The 19,408-nt window shown below is 44.6% G+C and overlaps 1 protein-coding gene across 9 annotated transcripts in view; it reads left to right on the top strand.

Moving 5' to 3' along the window:
- Positions 1-19,408, top strand: part of Cbs (Cystathionine beta-synthase) — a 98,562-nt gene that overhangs the window by 29,026 nt on the left and 50,128 nt on the right. Inside the window, exon 1 of one of the 9 annotated variants that reach the window (XM_070097875.1) lies at positions 1,869-2,073. The exons of 6 other annotated variants lie outside the window; for them this stretch is intronic. In XM_070097875.1, the coding sequence (XP_069953976.1) occupies positions 2,071-2,073 (3 nt within the window). In that variant the 5' untranslated portion in view covers positions 1,869-2,070. Of the gene's footprint in view, positions 1-1,868; positions 2,074-18,236; positions 18,432-19,408 lie in introns of those variants that run through there. 2 more of the 9 variants (XM_070097880.1, XM_053784580.2) reach the window with 2 other exon arrangements.

Raw genomic sequence — 19,408 nt, 5'->3', positions numbered from 1 at the left:
GACAGTTTAACTTAACCGAACCTAACTAACTGATAACAAGAATTTTGCCTTAAATTTTGTATGAGAAATTGACTGTTGCTTCGGGAAGCTGGGTTACAGAGTTGATATTCATATTGCAACGTATGTGGTAATCGCGAAATCATAATAACACGATTGCTAACGCATTGGTCTGGAGTTTTACGACTCGCCGTAGGTTCAAACTCCACCCATTCCGTTTTTTTTTTTTTTTTTAACTATTGGTAGGTGTGTCACCGCCTTGAATGCATTTTCAAGGTCACTATCTGTGGTGGAGGACAAGGTTGAGTATATCACCACGTGTGGAGAACATAAGAATGGAGGAACACTGCAGGAGGCCTGTTGGCCCATATTAGTTAGGTATTCTATCTGACGTTTACATAAAATGTCCAGTAATTCTCACATCAGTGTAACACCATCGCTCCTCACACTATTAGTCGTGTAATGACGCCGGTTACATGCATGTATCAGAGAGCTGAGAGATATCCTCCCACCCTTCAACTGGAGATATTTCTCCACAGTGTACTTGTTGACAGGATACCTGGAGTGTCATCGAGTATCAGTAATAATGGTGAATATCTTGAATATGCTTCGTGAATAAGTCTTCATTACTGCGTTTTCTTTACTTTTTCTGTGGTTCCCGACTTTCATTGCATTGTTATTATTACTTTAGGTTCATTATAAAACACTATCGTGTTCTTGACTTTACTTCGGCAGTCTGTACACAATGAATTACTTTATTTTATTATCTTGGTGTTTGTGTCGATATCATTATACAGTCATACGCATCCATATATCTCTTTTAAGAACGGATTATAACCAAGAAGAGCCAGTTCGGATAGTGAGTGATGGCTGGCAGTATTGGACCAGGAAGAGCCAGTTCGGATAGTGAGTGATGGCTGGCAGTATTGGACCAGGAAGAGCCAGTTCGGATAGTGAGTGATGGCTGGCAGTATTGGACCATTCCTCAGTCAGAGCTGTAATATCAGTGTTCAACAGGTGCATGCCAGAGTAGTTCCTCTTCACAATCAAACTATGTCCTTTAATAGCGTCAAGATTAGAAAACGGGAGGAAAGAAAGTAAATGCTTTGAGGAGGGGAGAAAATAAAATAGGAAAGAAAGGGGTGAATGGAAGATCCGGAAGGAGAAAAATAAATGGAAGATGAAACAGTTAAGAAAGATATAAGAAATATAGAGAAAGAGGAGGATCAAAAGAACTTGAAAGGGAAGAAAGAAATGGGAGAGGGGCAGAGGATTGAATTGGTAATAAAAATAGTAAGACATGTAGGAAGGGTAGATGGCAGGAAGGCTCTTGAAAGGAGGGAAGAAAAGAATGTAAATTGAGGCTGACTATACAAGATAGATGAATGAAGCAACCATGCAAAGGACGAGATATAGGGAACGATTAAGGGAAACAGGAGAGGGCAAGAAGCATATGCTTAAATCTTAGGGCAGCACCCGTGTACCCGTGTTTGTGGTAGCAGGGCTCGAGTCGCAGCTCCTGGCCCTGCCTCTTCGCTGGTCTCTACTAGGTCTATTCTATCCTTGTTCTCAGAGCCTTGTCGTAACTGTAGTTGTAATAGTTGTATACCTATGTGTGATAGCTCTGTGTAGCTACAAATAGTTGTAGTTATATTGTGGTGTCACATCTTGTGTGTGTGTGTGTGTGTGTGTGTGTGTGTGTGTGTGTGTGTGTGTGTGTGTGTGTGTGTGTGTGTGTGTGTGTGTGTGTGTGTGTAGAGACGGACAGACAAGAGACAGGGTAGACAGAGATATCAGGCTGGTGCAGCAGCAGCAACATTGGTAGTAGGGTGTCTGGTGGCGGCCTGTGGCTTCTCAGTCTCTCAGTGCCTTGTGTTGAGACTGTGTCAGCGGGCGCTCTCCTTCCCTCCTCCACCACCCTCAGATCACCACAACTTTTCCCTCAGAACACCCCCGCCTTCACCCCATCCTCCAATTACCTCAGCCTCCACGTATAATACTCCACCGCTGCCTGACACCTGCTAGACACACACACAAGTTGGACGTCAGTGAGTTAATTCGTGTGTCACGAGAATGGTGAATATTTTTACATTGTGATGATAATTGATGGTGGGGGGGGGGCTGTAGGTGGGTTAATGTGATCCCGTTGATGCTGCACTTGATAAAATAGTATATTGATGTTCTGTAGTCAGAGATTAAACTACCTCTCACCCCCCTCCCACCCTTTTCCAATATTTCCATCCTTACCCATCCTTCTTCCTTCCCCATCTCACCAAAGCTCTGGTCTGAACAACAACTGATGTTCTCCCGTCAGACATTATACTGATCTCCCGTCAGACAGACATTATACTGATGTTCTCCCGTCAGACAGACATACTGATGTCCTCCCGTCAACATTATACTGATGTTCTCCCGTCAAACAGACATTATACTGATGTTCTCCCGTCAGACAGACAGACATACTGATGTCCTCCCGTCAACATTATGCTGATGTTCTCCCGTCAGACATACTGATGTTCTCCCGTCAGACAGACATACTGATGTCATCCCGTCAACATTATACTGATGTTCTCCCGTCAGACAGACAGACATGCTGATGTCCTCCCGTCAACATTATACCGATGTTCTCCCGTCAAACACAGTATACTGACGTTCTCCCGTCAGACATTATACTGATGTCATCCCGTCAACATTATAGTGATGTCATCCCGTCAAAGGAGCGGTGAAACGGGTTGAATCTCCGTTGATTTACGTTTGATTATAATTGTTTATTTTGTACGTACATGTGTTCTTATTGCTTCTATTTTGTTTGAGTGTGTTTACTTAAGTAAATTTATGAACGAGATGAGAAACGAGGATATTGCATTTAAAACTCAAGATCAGTATTAACGAAGTGAACGAAAACTAGAGACTTGGTAACGTGATTTATTATGGCTCTTGTTGTGATTGTTATAATTATTATTATTATTATTAAGAAAAGCTTCCTTCCCTTCTCGCTTTAGCGTGACTTGTCAATTGTCTACGACGGAAAGTAATGTCGTCGTAAGTGTGTCTTATAAGTGCCTCTTATTTGTGTGTCATTATTGTTGTGGAAACACGAGTTTTGCGAAAAAAAAATGGCTGAAGCGAGGCTATTAAAATATATTAGAATAAAGAATTGTGTCACCTCCGTCCATTGTTTTGTTTATTAATTGACAGTCGTTTATTACGATTAAAGTTTACATTGTATATACTCAATATGTTCGAATTCTTGGGACTGTAACTGAAAAGTGAAGGTCACCTTTGATATACCTGTGACAGGTTTCCCGACTTCGCTCAAGGCAAATAAAAAAAAGTAAAAACTTGGATGTCTACCTTTATTTTTTCCTTGTAGTAACTTTTTTTTTGGAGGGGGGGGAGGGAGTTGAATTAATGAAGACAGAGGGAAGGAGTCTGCTTATAATGCAGCATTTATTCTACACCACGGTGTAGAGAATGGTTACTTAATGCAGTTAGTATAACTTCCTGCCTGCACACTTGTAAACACGGTAAAACAATAGGAGGTTCTCTGTAATGTTTTTATTTTGACACATCGACCGTCTCCCACTTTATTCTACACCACGGTGTAGAGAATGGTTACTTAATGAAGTTAGTATAACTTCCTGCCTGCACACTTGTAAACACGGTAAAACAATAGGAGGTTCTCTGTAATGTTTTTATTTTGACACATCGACCGTCTCCCACCAAGGCAGGGTGGCCTGAAAAAGAAAAACTTTCATCATTCATTCCATCAGTGTCTTGCCAGAGGCGCGCTTACACTACAGTTATAAAATTGCAACATTAACACCCCTCCTTCAGAGTGCACTGTAAATGTTATCTTACACTCAAATAGTACGTCAAGTCCTAAAAACAATTTGTCTCAATTCGTTCCTGTCTAACACTCAGGCATGCCTGCTGGAAGTCCAAGCCCCTCACACACAAAACCTCCTTTACCCCCTCCCTCCTACCTATCCTAGGCCGACCCCTAACGCGCCTTCTGTCCACTACAGATTTATACACTCTCGAAGTATTTTGTTACATCTTCTATACATGCCCGAACCACCTCAACGACCCCTAATCACCCCTCTGGATAATAGTTCTGGTAATCCCGCACCTCCTCCTAATTTCCAAACTACGAATTCTCTGCATTATATTCACACAACACATTGCCCTCAGACATGACGCCACTGCCTCCAGCCTTCTCCATGTTGCAACATTCACCACCCATATTTCACACCCATTTAAGGGCGTTGGTATAACTATACTCTCATACATTCCCCTCATTGCTTCCATGGACAAAGTTTCTTTGTCTCCACAGACTCCTAAGTGCGCCACTCACATTTTTCCCCTCATCATTTCTATGATTCACCTCATCTTTCATAGACCCATCTACGGACACGGCTACTCCTAAATATTTGAATGCATTCAGCTCCGCCATACTCTCTCCCTCCAATCTGATATCCAATCTTTCGTCACCTAATTTTTTTGTTATCCTCATCACATTCTCTATCTTATATTCACTTTGAATTTTCTTCTTTTACATACCCTACCAGACTCATCCACCAACCTCTGCAGCTCTCTTCAGAATCTCCCAAAAGCACAGTGTCATCAGCAAAGAGCAACTGTGACAACTCCCACTTTGTGTTCGATTCTTTATCTTTTAACCCCACACCTCTTGCCAACACCCGAGCATTCACTTCTCTTACAACCCCATCTATAAATATATTGAACAACCACGGTGACATTACACATACTTGTCTAAGGCCTACTTTTACTGGGAAATATTCTCCCTATTTCCTACATACTCTAACCTGAGCTTCACTATCCTCGTAAAAACTTCACTGCTTTCAGTAACCTACCTCCTACACCATACACCTGCAACATCTGCCACTTCGCCCCCCTATCCACCCTGCCATACGCCTTTTCCAACTATACCACAAAAACCTCTTTACCCTTATCTAAATACTGTTCACCTATAAGTTGCATTGTAAACACCTGGTCCACACACCCCCTACCTTTCCTAAAGCCTCCTTGTTCATCTGCTATCCTATTCTCCGTCTTACTCTTAATTCTTTCAGTAATAACTCGACCATACACTTTACCAGGTATACTCAACACACTTATTTCCCTATAATTTTTGCACTGAAGAACTATTTCCTAACATCCCTGTGACTTATCTCTCCAGCTGTGCCCTCATGTTCCTGTTTCCCGCCTCTCGAACAGACTGCCTCTGTCCACCCTATTGATTGCTCTCAATATTTTCTACATCGTTATCATGTCACACCTGGTCCTTCTGTCCTCTAGTGCCATTAGGTTTAGCTCCTCTCCTCATAAATCACACCCCTTAGTTCCGAGACTAATCTTGCTGCAAAGTTCTGCAACATCTTCCATACTGGTGCTGCATACTTCAAGATGAACTTTACGTAATACGCATATAGTTTCCTGAAAGACTTGCTGTGGCTCTCCAGATTTAATCGTTAATCGTAGATTTGCTACTAAAGCTATATGGCTGATGTGTGCCTCAGATGCTGTGTTCGGTAATATGCTCACCTCGACGTCTTTCTTGAGTGAGACTTACAGCTTTTGTCCCCTGAGTCTGTACTCCGTTTCTGGTCTTTTCCCTTCCTCAGTTTTCATAACTTTGCATTTGCTGGATTTAAATTTTAGTAGCCACTTGTCAGACCAGACGTGCAGGTTGCCCAGGTTCGTTCGTAGTGTTAAACACAGTCTGATGGTAGTTACTTTTTGTTGTGTGGTTGTTAGTGTTGTATATATCAGTGATGTATTATAGTCTTGGCTTGTGGGCGATAGTATGTGTGTTTTTATATGACTCTCTAATTCTAAAAGTTCCAGAATGATCTTACAAGTCATTCAGGAAGCGTTTTGTTGATCTTACAGCCTTCCTCTGAGGTGTCTTCAGTTCATACATGCAACAAAACAAATTATAAATATAAACACTACTGCATAATTGTCCTTGTCTGCATTGCTCCCTCTCCCCTTGTATTGTACTGCTGAACCCTCGTACACCCATCACCCACCCGCCCACCCACACGCCCGCCCGCCCAGTGGGTATTATGCGCATGAGCCTCTCTCAGGATTTCAAAATGTTTTTATTTTTACGGACTGTTCGTCACTGGACGTTTATTATTTTCATCATCTCAGGAAACAGCGTTCTTTATATTTTAGACTGTCATCGTTGTGACAGTGAATGAAGGCAGTGTTTGTCCAGGCTCGCTGGCCACCTGGCCACTCACTGGCCAGGTGGCCACACTCGCTGGCCATCTCGCCGCACTCGCTCTTACTGAGAGTAAACAAGATTATGTATGACAATTTTATTTCTGTCAGTAGACTTACATTAGCCACTCACACCACAGAGTTCGTGGTCGCTATATATAAGCAGCTGTATTAGTAGGTACTACCGTCTGAAGCAGCGCAAGCAGGTAGTTGCTTCTTGCCGCTTCTCCGTAGCATCACGTTGTTCATATATACAGTTTGATTTTAATAAAAAAATTCCCCGCTTATAGAGCAATGGCACTGAGAGAGTTATCAAAAGAGAGCCAGGTCAGCTGATTTTCCCGGGTGAATGTCATAACAGCGCCGCCTGCACCTCCAGACGGGCTGCTGTCACCCAACAGTTTCCAAATCGTCTGATCTTGGCTAGACTGGGCACAAGTTATTTTAGCCAGACTTCAGTAATTCGTAATCCGGTTGAGCAGTGCACCATCAGCTGCTGCTGTTGCTCCTCCTACGGCCACGACATTGCACAGTAAAAATAGCACAAGCGAAAAGAAAGAAATTAAATTTTACAGGGGTCATCAGTCGTAACCGCGTCATATGTGATTATTGTTTTAATAATATCCAGTAGCGACAAGTTGATGAAATAGGACACGTGCATAACACCTGGGTGTGTTTATTGTTATTCGTGATGTCAATATTTTGGTTAGGTTTGGGTATTTCTGTATGGAACTTCAGGGCGAGACTCATGGTTTCCATTTAGTAAATACAAGAGAATACAGAGTATCAATAATACTAGGTTTGCCCACCTGTGTAGAAGTGATACACATCCACGTCAGTAACTGGCAGTAAGTTTTTCCGCTCCTCAAGGAAGCTCTACTTAATGCAGTAAATTAAAGTTGAAGGTAATTACAAACCGGCACATGTACTACAAAAACAATAATTTGATCATTCACGAAGGAGGGAAAGGGGACAAGTCTTTTTAGATAGTCCCCTCAGATTTTTATCTGTTGCAATATATACGCCTGGCAGCGTGACCCACCAGGACAACCAAACATAGACCTCCACGACTCCTACCACATCATAATGGTGGCAAGATCATTCTATATTGTGCGAGGGATCGGGAAATGTACCAGAGAGAGTGCGGCTTTTATATATAAGAAATGTTTTGAGGGTTAGTAAGTCGCAGCATACCTAACTACACCTCAAGTGCCCCTCTACCTCACCGCCACGTCCTTCTCTACTTCCCTTTCCTCTCGTGGAGCAGTAAGGTGCACTTAAATAGCAATCAGGTTACGTAATTCCCAGAATGCTAATAGGATTCAGGCAGGATGGCTTGCAGGAACACCTGTAGAAGAGTCCTTGAAAAAATCTAGGATCACATGACCTGGTCACAGACGGCGCCGCGGGGGCGTTGACCCCCGAAACCCTCTCCAGGTATACTCCAGGTATACATGTAACCTGTGTTTCTAAAAAATGATATTCAAGTAGCGAGGTGTTTCTAGATCTGCAATAAGAATATCAAGCTATGGACAGGATTCAGGAAAGTACTAAGGAGAACTCACGAAATCGTAATGACACGATTTCAGACAAACCACGGTACGGGGGGAGGGGAATTGAACTCGCGGCAAGTGAGTCGTAAAACTCCAGGCCAGCGCGTAAGCCACTGGGCCAGCTGGCTATAATAAGACTCATCCAGCTAGGTATATTTATGCACCATAGAGAGGTTAGCACAGCCCCACTGTGACCACAAATGCAAGTGTTTACAGATGAATCACTCGCCAGCTAGGGTGAAACGTTGGGCATGTTTCCTTACACCTGCTGTCCCTGTTTACCTAGCAGTACGTAGGTACCTGGGTGTTAGTCGACTGGTGTGGGTTGCAGCATCCTGGGAGACAAGATTGAAGGACCACAATGGAAATAAGACACAGTCCTCGATGACGCACTGACTTTCGTGGGTTATCTTGGGCGGCTAACACTCTCCGGGTTAAAAATCCCAAGAAATCTTGTATTTTTTGCAGCCTCTCATTCGCTATGCTACCTGCAGCATTCCCTCTCCTTATCATGTGGGAGTTCGATACGTGGATTAGGGAAGAAATACTCACGTAGGCTGTTTTACGTATAATTACTGTTATGTGGACAGAGCCCGCAGCCGTTACCTATCTCCTTGGTTACACTCGTCAAACTGGCTGCTGGCCAGTACCCCGTAGTGGGTGTTTTGAAATAGTGTCAGCTCAGCACAATATGAAGACCGTGACTCAAGACGGTTGGTCGTTGAGTCAACGGACAGGTTACTGGTAACTGGTTACTGGTAACTGGTTACTACTACTGAGATCCTCGTTCATCCTGCTCATCATAAATAGTGCCTCAGTATTTTTCTCGAGTGTCGCTGTGTCACCCATTTAGATTAAGCGGTTTTTCTGTGAATAATAATAATAATAACAATAATAATAATAATTTTCGGCCCTGTGGCCTGCACTTTAGATAGTCTACATTTTCTAATGTATACCTCCATTGGTTGTGCGTGTCCTGCTTATTGACCAATAATGCTAAATATTTGGAAAATAAATCTTGACAATTTACTGAGTTGTCCACTTTTGTAAATGAATATTTCGTGCTAAAGTGTTATGAAGCGGGTAAATAATTCAGGGTTGTAAAACACTTTCGTTGGGACGTTGATCTGTTCGTGGAAGTGAACATTTTCTTCCCCTCTTTTGTTTTGTCATCATAAATCTTCCCCGGAGAACTAATGAAGATGGATTCTATAAATAGAGTTGATGGCTAGTTATGTTGGAGCTTCGTGCTGACCTGATGAGCAGTGTGGCTCACGCACGCCGGCAATTACGTAGCACACTGAGTGAAGGATCATGTCTAGATTTACGGAGGGAAGTGGTGCCCGAGGCATCGGAAGGAAGTAGTTCTTAGCTACTCTACGCAGTGTGAACTTTGTGAAGAACAAAAAATGGCACAACACCATGACTGGAACAATACACAAATAACCTGCACATAGAGAGAGAAGATCTTACGACGACGTTTCGGTCCGACTTGTACTATTTACACGTCATACTGACAGAAATGAGAGAAGGAACATTCTGGCCCTAATCTTATTCATTTAGCATCACTTTTGACGAGTTTCGAGCAGAGACTAATTCACTGTTCACTCACGGACGGACAATTACAACAGTAAACCGAGAGAAAGATCAAGTTAACATTTACAGAGGCAAGAAGTTGCCCGGGTCATCGTAAGGAAGTAACTCTTAGCTATATAATGTGAGTTGTGTGATGCTAAGTTTATATTATCAGACAATGAGAGTTCGGAGCAGAGACTTAATTTTCTGGAGTTTAAAATAACTACAGGTGGTATAAAATACCAAGGAATGTACCTTGATGATAGTCAAGAGTGCTTCATCACAAGAACTGACCTTCAAGGAAGGTACCTTGATGCTGGTCACAAGAACTGGCCTTCGAGGAAGGTACCTTGATGCTGGTCACAAGAACTGGCCTTCGAGGAAGGTACCTTGATGCTGGTCACAAGAACTGACCTTCGAGGAAGGTACCTTGATGCTGGTCACAATAACCTTCAAGGAAGGTACCTTGATACTGATCACAAGAACTGACCTTCAAGGAAGGTACCTTGATGCTGGTCACAAGAACTGGCCTTCAAGGAAGGTACCTTGATGCTGGTCACAAGAACTGGCCTTCGAGGAAGGTACCTTGATGCTGGTCACAATAACTAATCTTCAACTAAGGTACCTTGATGATCACAAGAACTGACCTTCAAGGAAGGTACCTTGATGATGATCACAAGAACTGGCCTTCAAGGAAGGTACCTTGATGCGGGTGGATGGTTCTTGATCACAAGTGGCCCTCCTCTGTCATTCCTCACATTAATCTTGACAACCTTCCATAACCTGGGTGCTGTACGACCCGTACAGGTTATGCTGATTCGCTCGCGCTAGTAATGTCAGCTTTTGCTAAAACATATTGCAGTCTTCTTGTATACCTGGAGAGAGTTCCGGGGGTCAACGCCCCCGCGGCCCGGTCTGTGACCAGGCTTCCTGGTGGATCAGAGCCTGATCAACCAGGCTGTTGCTGCTGGCTGCATGCAAACCAACGTACGAGCCACAGCCCGGCTGGTTAGGTACCGACTTTAGGTGCTTGTCCAGTGCCAGCTTGAAGACTGCCAGGGGTCTGTTGGTAATCCCCCTTATGTATGCTGGGAGGCAGTTGAACAGTCTCGGGCCCCTGACACTTATTGTATGGTCTCTTAACGTGCTAGTGACACCCCTGCTTTTCATTGGGGGGATGTTGCATTGTCTGCCAAGTCTTTTGCTTTCGTAGTGAGTGATTTTCGTGTGCAAGTTCGGTACTAGTCCCTCTAGGATTTTCCAGGTGTATATAATCATGTATCTCTCCCGCCTGCGTTCCAGGGAATACAGTTTTAGGAACCTCAAGCGCTCCCAGTAATTGAGGTGTTTTATCTCCGTTATGCGCGCCGTGCGAGCAGTGTTTGCTCTTGCTAACTGTTATTGTCAGTAGCGCCGGTATGGTGAAGACACACCTTTGTATATACTATATACACCGAAAGGTATACATCAGTCAGTGTATATACCCTGAAAGATATACAATTTTCGGTGTACACTGAAAAATGCGAATCTCCAAGTGTATATACACAGATGTGTGGATAGTAGGTTGGTAAACAGCAACCGCCCAGGGAGGTACTACCGTCCTGCCAAGTGAGTGTACAACGAAAGCCTGTAATTGTTTTACATGATGGTAGGATTGCTGGTGTCTTTTGTCTGTCTCATAAACATGCAAGATTTCAGGTATGTCTTGCTACTTCTACTTACACTTAGGTCACACTACACATACATGTACAAGCATATATATACCCTTCTGGGTTTTCTTCTATTTTCTTTCTAGTTCTTGTTCTTGTTTATTTCCTCTTACCTCCATGGGGAAGTGGAACAGAATTCTTCCTCCGTAAGCCATGCGTGTTGTAAGAGGCGACTAAAATGCCGGGAGCAAGGGGCTAGTAACCCCTTCTCCTGTATATATTACTAAATTTAAAAAGAGAAACTTTAGTTTTTTCTTTTGGGCCACCCCGCCTCGGTGGGATACGGCTGGTATGTTGAAAGAAAGAAGAAAGATATATATATATATATATATATATATATATATATATATATATATATATATATATATATATATATATTATATATATATATATATATATATATATATATATATATAAATATATAAAATGTCGTGCCGAATAGGCAGAACTTGCGATCTTGGCTTAAATAGCAACGCTCATCTTGCCATATAGGACAAGTGAAAATTTGTGTATGCAATAATTTCGCCAAAATCATTCTGAACCTAACGAAAAAAATATATTTCACTGTGTTTGTTTAATATTAAATTATTGTAAACAAATCTAAAATATATTTAGTTGGGTTAGGCTAAAATAAATTGCGCTTGTTATAATAAGGTTAGGTAAGTTTTCTAAGATTCTTTTGGTGCAAAATTATAAATTTTTACATTAACATTAATGAAAAAAAATATATCTTTAAACGTATAAGAGAAAATTTCAGAAAGGAATTAATTTTAAGTGAGTTCTTGCTAATTGACCAGTTTTACATATTCGGCACGACACACACACACACACACACACACACACACACACACACACACACACACACACATATATATATATATATATATATATATATATATATATATATATATATATATATATATATATATATATATATGAATCTACCTCTTGGTATATGCACTGCAAGATATACGCCTCTGCAGTATATATACCGCGTGGTGGACCAACACAGTTGATTGGGTAACTGCAGACTATTGATTCGTTTGTTGGCAATTTCTGTTGACCTGGTGCAGTTTATCCTGTTGCAGACTCTGGCTTGTTGCAGACTGGCTTGTTGCAGACTCTGGCTTGTTGCAGGCTCTGGCATTTTGCAGGTTCTGGCGTGTTGCAGATTCTGGCTTGTTGTAGACAGGCTTGTTGCAGGGCTCTGACTTGTAGCAGGTTCTGGCTTGTTGCAGGTTCTGGCTTGTTGCAGGTTCTGGCATATTGCAGGTTCTGGCTTGTTGCAGGCTCTGGCTTGTTGCAGGTTCTGACTTGTTGTAGACTGGCTTGTTGCATGCTCTGACTTGTAGCAGGTTCTGGCTTGTTGCAGGCTCTGGCTTGTTGCAGATTCTGGCTTGTTGCAGGCTCTGGCCTGTAGCAGGCTCTGACTTGTAGCGGGCTCTGACTTGTAGCGGGCTCTGACTTGTAGCAGGCTCTGACTTGTAGCAGGCTCTGACTTGTAGCGGGCTCTGACTTGTAGCGGGCTCTGACTTGTAGCGGGCTCTGACTTGTAGCAGGCTCTGACTTGTAGCAGGCTCTGACTTGTAGCAGGCTCTGACTTGTAGCAGGCTCTGACTTGTAGCGGGCTCTGACTTGTAGCGGGCTCTGACTTGTAGCGGGCTCTGACTTGTAGCAGGCTCTGACTTGTAGCAGGCTCTGACTTGTAGCGGGCTCTGACTTGTAGCAGGCTCTGACTTGTAGCAGGCTCTGACTTGTAGCAGGCTCTAGTTTGTTGTTGCAGACTCTGGTATCGTGTCACTAACGACCAGGTGTCACTACCTGTTATCTGTAACCAGGTGTCGTGTCACTAACGACCAGGTGTCGCGTCACTAACGGCCAGGTGTCGCGTCACTAACGGCCAGGTGTCGCGTCACTAACGGCCAGGTGTCGCGTCACTAACAGCCAGGTGTCGCGTCACTAACGGCCAGGTGTCGCGTCACTAACGGCCAGGTGTCGCGTCACTAACGGCCAGGTGTCGCGTCACTAACGGCCAGGTGTCGCGTCACTAACGGCCAGGTGTCGCGTCACTAACAGCCAGGTGTCGCGTCACTAACGGCCAGGTGTCGCGTCACTAACGGCCAGGTGTCGCGTCACTAACGGCCAGGTGTCGCGTCACTAACGGCCAGGTGTCGCGTCACTAACGGCCAGGTGTCGTACACGCTGCTTAACATTCAATATAACACGCTACGAACGGTGGTGTCAATTATCCAAGAACAAATATTCATTTTTTTAATGACATTACTAAAAATAGTAAACAAAAATAATATGGTAGATTATAAATGAGAAATTAATTAACGAATTATACGAATAATCTCATTCTTCAACTTTTGTAAATTATTTATATGACAACGATAATATTGACTTTGTTTACAATCTTAAGTTATTTTTATGTCTGACGGTGTAAACTCTGACGTAATTTTTTAAGATAATATGTCTGTTTTATTCTCTCTCTCTCTCTCTCTCTCTCTCTCTCTCTCTCTCTCTCTCTCTCTCTCTCTCTCTCTCTCTCTCTCTCTCCCTGTTCCGTTCATTTTCCCTTTTTCTCTCTCTCTTTTCATTGTTTATGTTCCCGTTTTTTTTTCTCTACTGTCCCTCATTCTGGTACTTCCTCTCTTTTCTCTCTCTCCCTTTTCTTGTCTCCTTTTACCTTCTTCCTTCTCACAGCGGCTTCTCTTCCAGTACAATCCCCCTTCTTTCTTCTCCCCTTCCGATTGCCTTTCTCTTCCCTTCTCATCTTCCTTCCATCTCGTTTTCGTCTTCCCTCTCTTCCTCCCTGAAATACAGGGTGTTTCAAAATGATGACCCAGTTTCAAAGCCGTATATATTTTAAATAGGGTCAATCATTTTCAAACGCCTTTGGTCTTTCTCATTGTTGTATATATTATAAATACTCTGACTAGAAATAATCTAAATCTAAAACCTAATATAAATAAAAATCTAAATTTCAGATCTAATCTAAAAGAATCTAAATCTAAAAATCTAAATTTCAGATCTAATCTAAAAGAATCTAAATCTAAAAATCTAAATTTCAGATCTAATCTAAAAGAATCTAAATTTCAGATCTAATCTAAAAGAATCTAAATCTAAAAATCTAATGATTCTAAATCTAATCTAAAAGAATCTAAATCTAAAAATCTAACGATTCTAAATCTAAAAGAATCAAAATCTAAAGATTCTAAACCTAATTTAAGTATAAAGTTTCTAAATCTAAAAATCTAATATAAATACAAAATCTAATCTAAATCTAATATTAATACAAAATCTAATCTAAAAGAATGTAAATCTAAAATTTAATATAGTCTAAATCTAAATCTAATCTACACCGGTGTTCGTGGGGCCAGGCTCCTGGCTGAAGTTACCTTGACGTTTTGGGGGGGGTTATACTGCAGCGTTGTATAACCCTTGTGGGTTTAGCACTTATTTTTTATTATATTAATTTGGGTTATCCTAAGTAATTTAGATTCTGATAATTGTACTTAGTTGTACCTGTGCCTAAATAAACCTGACTGCTCCAACACCAACGTTTTCTGTGTTACTCTTGAGTTACCCCTGATGTGACCACCGTGCTTTCTCACTACCCTGCTATCCTCTCTACCCTCCTATCTCTCTTTTATCCTTCTCTCTACCCTGCTATCCTCTCTCTCTCTCTACCCTCCTATATCTCTTATCCTTTTCTGTCTCTGTCTCTCTCTCTCTCTCTCTCTCTCTCTCTCTCTCTCTCTCTCTCTCTCTCTCTCTCTCTCTCTCTCTCTCTCTCTCTCTCTCTCTCTCTCTCTCTCTCTCGCTCTCTCTCTCTCTTTCTCTCTCTCTTTCTCTCTCTCTCTCTTGCTCTCTCTCTCTCCTCTCTCTCTCTCTCTCTCCTCTCTCTCTCTCTCTCTCCTCTCTCTCTCTCTCTCTCTCTCTCTCTCTCTCCTCTCTCTCTCCTCTTCCTCTCTCTCTCTCTCCTCTCTCTCTCTCTCCCTCCTCTCTCTCTCCTCCTACCTCTCTCCTCTCTCTCACTTACCCTCCCTCCTTCTCCTCATCCTCCTGACCACTCCTCTCCCTACCTCCCCACCCTCACCCCCCTCTACTCCTCCTACTCCACCCTGCACCACCACTGACCTCCCTCACTCCCACCCTACCCCATACCTCCTCCCTGCACCACCCTGACCTCCACCACTGACACCACCACTGCACTCACACTGGCACTCCACCACTGGCACCACCACTGACCTCACCACTGGCACCACCACTGACACACTCCACCACTGGCACCACCACTGACACACTCCACCACTGGCACACACCACCACTGACACACTCCGCCACTGGCACACACCACCACTGACACACTCCACCACTGGCACACACCACCACTGACACTCCACCACTGGCACTCCACCACTGGCACCACCACTGACACACTCCACCACTGGCACCACCACTGACACACTCCACCACTGGCACACACCACCACTGACACACTCCACCACTGGCACACACCACTGACACACTCCACACTGCACCACTGACACACCCTCCACCACTGCACCACACCACTGACACACCCACCACTGCACCACCACTGGACACCCCACTGACACACTACCACTGCACACACCACCTGCACCACCACTGACACACCACCACTGACACCCACCACTGCACACCACTGGCACACACCACTGACACTCCACCACTGCACACCACTGGCACACACCACTGACCATCCACCACTGCACACACCACTGACACACTCCACCACTGACACCCACCACCACTGGCACACACCACTGACACACTCCACCACTGGCACCACCACTGACACACCACCACTGACACACTCCACCACTGGCACACACCACCACTGACACACTCCACCACTGACACACACCACCACTGACACACTCCACCACTGACACACACCACCACTGACACACTCCACCACTGGCACACACCACTGACACACTCCACCACTGGCACACACCACTGACACACTCCACCACTGGCACCACCACTGACACACCACCACTGACACACTCCACCACTGGCACACACCACCACTGACACACTCCACCACTGACACACACCACCACTGACACACTCCACCACTGACACACACCACCACTGACACACACCACTGACACACTCCACCACTGGCACCACCACTGACACACCACCACTGACACACTCCACCACTGGCACACACCACCACTGACACACTCCACCACTGGCACACACCACTGACACACTCCACCATGGCCCCACCTGACACCTCCCTGGACACCACGACACCACCACTGACACCACTCCACCACATGCACTCCCCCACCACACACTGACACTGACACACTCCACCACTGGCACACACCACCACTGACACACTCCACCACTGGCACACACCACTGACACACTCCACCACTGGCACCACCACTGACACACTCCACCACTGACACACTCCACCACTGACACACTCCACCACTGGCACACACCACCACTGACACACTCCACCACTGGCACACACCACTGACACACTCCACCACTGGCACACACCACCACTGACACACACCACTGACACACTCCACCACTGGCACCACCACTGACACACCACCACTAACACACTACACACAGTATTGATATCCTCCTTCACTAGAGCACAGCCATCCATGGTGTCGAGTAGGTTTATATCTATCTGCTCCAGCTATAATATTTGACCTGGTTACCACATTAATGTCTCTACTCTCCTTGTAACATGTGACGCACCTCTCATGTGCCCGGTCACCTGTACGTCTGTAGATATATGGTTCAGAGAACCAACCAGCAAGTTATATTAGACACGTACAACACTTGGGTATCTTTATTGCAGAAACGTTTCGTCAAAGTGGCGAAACGTTTGCACAGTAAAGATAACCAAGTGTTGTACTAGTGTCTAATATAACAACTTGTTGGTTCTCTGAATCATTTATCTACGGGCTACAGGTGACCTACTGGTGTCCAGGGGAGGGCGAGGCATCTTGATGCCGGTGAAGAGCTCTTGATTCAAGGAACTGGAGCTACCCTAATTTTTTCCTCGAGTCATACCCAATTGTCTCTCCATTCTCCATGTGCTCTTTGACTCCTGAGGATTTAGCGCCTCTCAAGAATATAATTTAGATACATAGGTCTTCCCCGGTTGTACTGACGTAGTTGTACTCGCCTAGTTGACGCTAATGGGGATCGAAACTCGGCTCTTGGCCCAATCTCTCAGCTACTCTGCTGCAGCTGTATGACCCTTGTGAGTTTAGCACTTGATTTTGATTATAATAATAATACTCTGCCACTGACTATTTGTGGCCTCTTCTCCAAGCTGAGGGACTGACCACCTCAAAATTAAAGTCTTCAAGGGTGGTGGACTGATTACATCGTCTTTACATCTTTACTGCTTCTGTTGCCTCCTCTATATTCGAATGAAGAAGCCTACCGTGTAGGCGAAACGTTTCGGAATAAAGATACCTAACTATTACACACGTGTGTCTTATCAACTTATTGGTACTGAATACTATCTTATTCATACTCTTGCCAGTATGTTTGGACTGGCCTTCCACACTTCATACAAGATCATTCCATTTACTGAGCAGCCTCACACTGCCAGTACGGTACCTGTGACATTGCTGTGATCACTCGCGTCTCTACCAATGTGCTCCCTGTCTCCTTTCAGAGTCTCTCTCTGCCTCTCTCTCTCTCACTGCAACCTTAGTGCTTCTAGGAGGACTGGAGAGCCACGTTCCCTGGAATCTTAATGCTTCCAGGAGGACTGGAGAGGCAAGTTCCCTGGAGGCTTAGTGCTTCCAGGAGGACTGGAGAGGCAAGTTCCCTGGAGTCTTAGTGCTTCCAGGAGGACTGAAGAGCCGCGTTCCCTGGAATCTTAAGACGCTACCAGACGGGTGGTGATCTTGGTATGAGAGTGCGTGTGGCTCGTGCATCCTACTGTAGTCAGTATTGAGTGGCGGGAGTTGGAGGTTGGTCCTGTGGGAAGGCTGCTCCCTATCCCTCCCTCGCGTGACCTGCCCCCACCGCTGAGGGGAGGAGAGGGTGGCTAGTGGCGGCGCGAGGCAGTAGCGCGGCGGGCGGGGTTGGGAAAGGCAGTGGCTGGCCGTGTAAGGTCATGACCTCTCATATACCGGGCGTGGGCTCGAGGAGTAGCAGAAGCAGCCTGGTGGGCTCAGCCTTCAGTAGTGCTAGTTCGCGTCGGGAGAGTGCCCTTAGCAGCAGCAGCGGCGGCGGCGGTAAGGAGTTCCGCGCCTCCCGCTGGTGGCTGGACAAGGTCCTGGCGCACAAACACGCCGTACGTACTCCGCCAACAATCTCAACCACCACCACTAACTACTTGCCCACTCTCACTCCGCACCTCTCAGCGGTCACCACCACTATTCCTCTCCTCCCGAGGACCACCACCATCCTCTCACTCCTGCTGGAGCTGCTGCAGAAACACCGCAGTGACTTTACAGCTGACCAGTTCCTTGCCGCACACAACCATAATATTGCCTCTTTGTTTACATAGTATAGTTGACTCACCAGTCTTCTAGATCTGTCCCAACACCACTATTACTGTTGTAAACACCCTTTACAATTATCTATGGAGGTGTTGGAAGCGAGTTAGTAGTGCCCTCTCTTTAGAGAAGCAGGAACTAGAATTTTGTCTAGTCAACACTTCTTCAAACTTCCTTCTGATTATTGGTGACCTTACCACTTACCACACAAGTTTAAAGTATCCTGTAGAAAGTCTAGCTTGGAGCTAGTCACAATTTTTTACTATAGACGCTTGTATTTTTTTTAACGTAGTAATGATGTACATATAATGTTGTACATATAATAGTTACAATTAACTAGCTAAAAATATACTGTTACATCTCTCAACTGTATGATCTTTTAGTCATTATTTCTATTTCTGGCGTATATAATGTACGTCATGCGTCTTTATTTAATTATAATCCATCTTCAATTCGTCTTAACGTTATATTAGAGCAGATTAATGTGTATTATACCGTTAGTGATTTCCTTCGTGTCTTGGAAGTTTAAATCTCGCGTATTTGATGGGTAATGAGGAGGATTTTGTTTGTGCGTGGTGGGTTTGTCTGATGAAAAGCTGCCGTGCTGGCTGGCTGTAAGCTCTCACCACCAGTTTGGATAATGACAGTGATTGTGTGGCTTTTGCCCACCGCACAACTACACCATACCACACCACCCACCGCCACCCAACACCGGTGCCAACACTGACAGTGACACCGGCGCCAACGCTACCAGCGACAGTGACACCGGCGC

This window comes from Cherax quadricarinatus, chromosome 60 (assembly GCF_038502225.1).
Source record: "Cherax quadricarinatus isolate ZL_2023a chromosome 60, ASM3850222v1, whole genome shotgun sequence".
Lineage (NCBI taxonomy): Eukaryota > Metazoa > Arthropoda > Malacostraca > Decapoda > Parastacidae > Cherax > Cherax quadricarinatus.
Note: the sequence above shows the minus strand (reverse complement) of the source record. Positions and strands in the feature narration are given on the sequence as shown.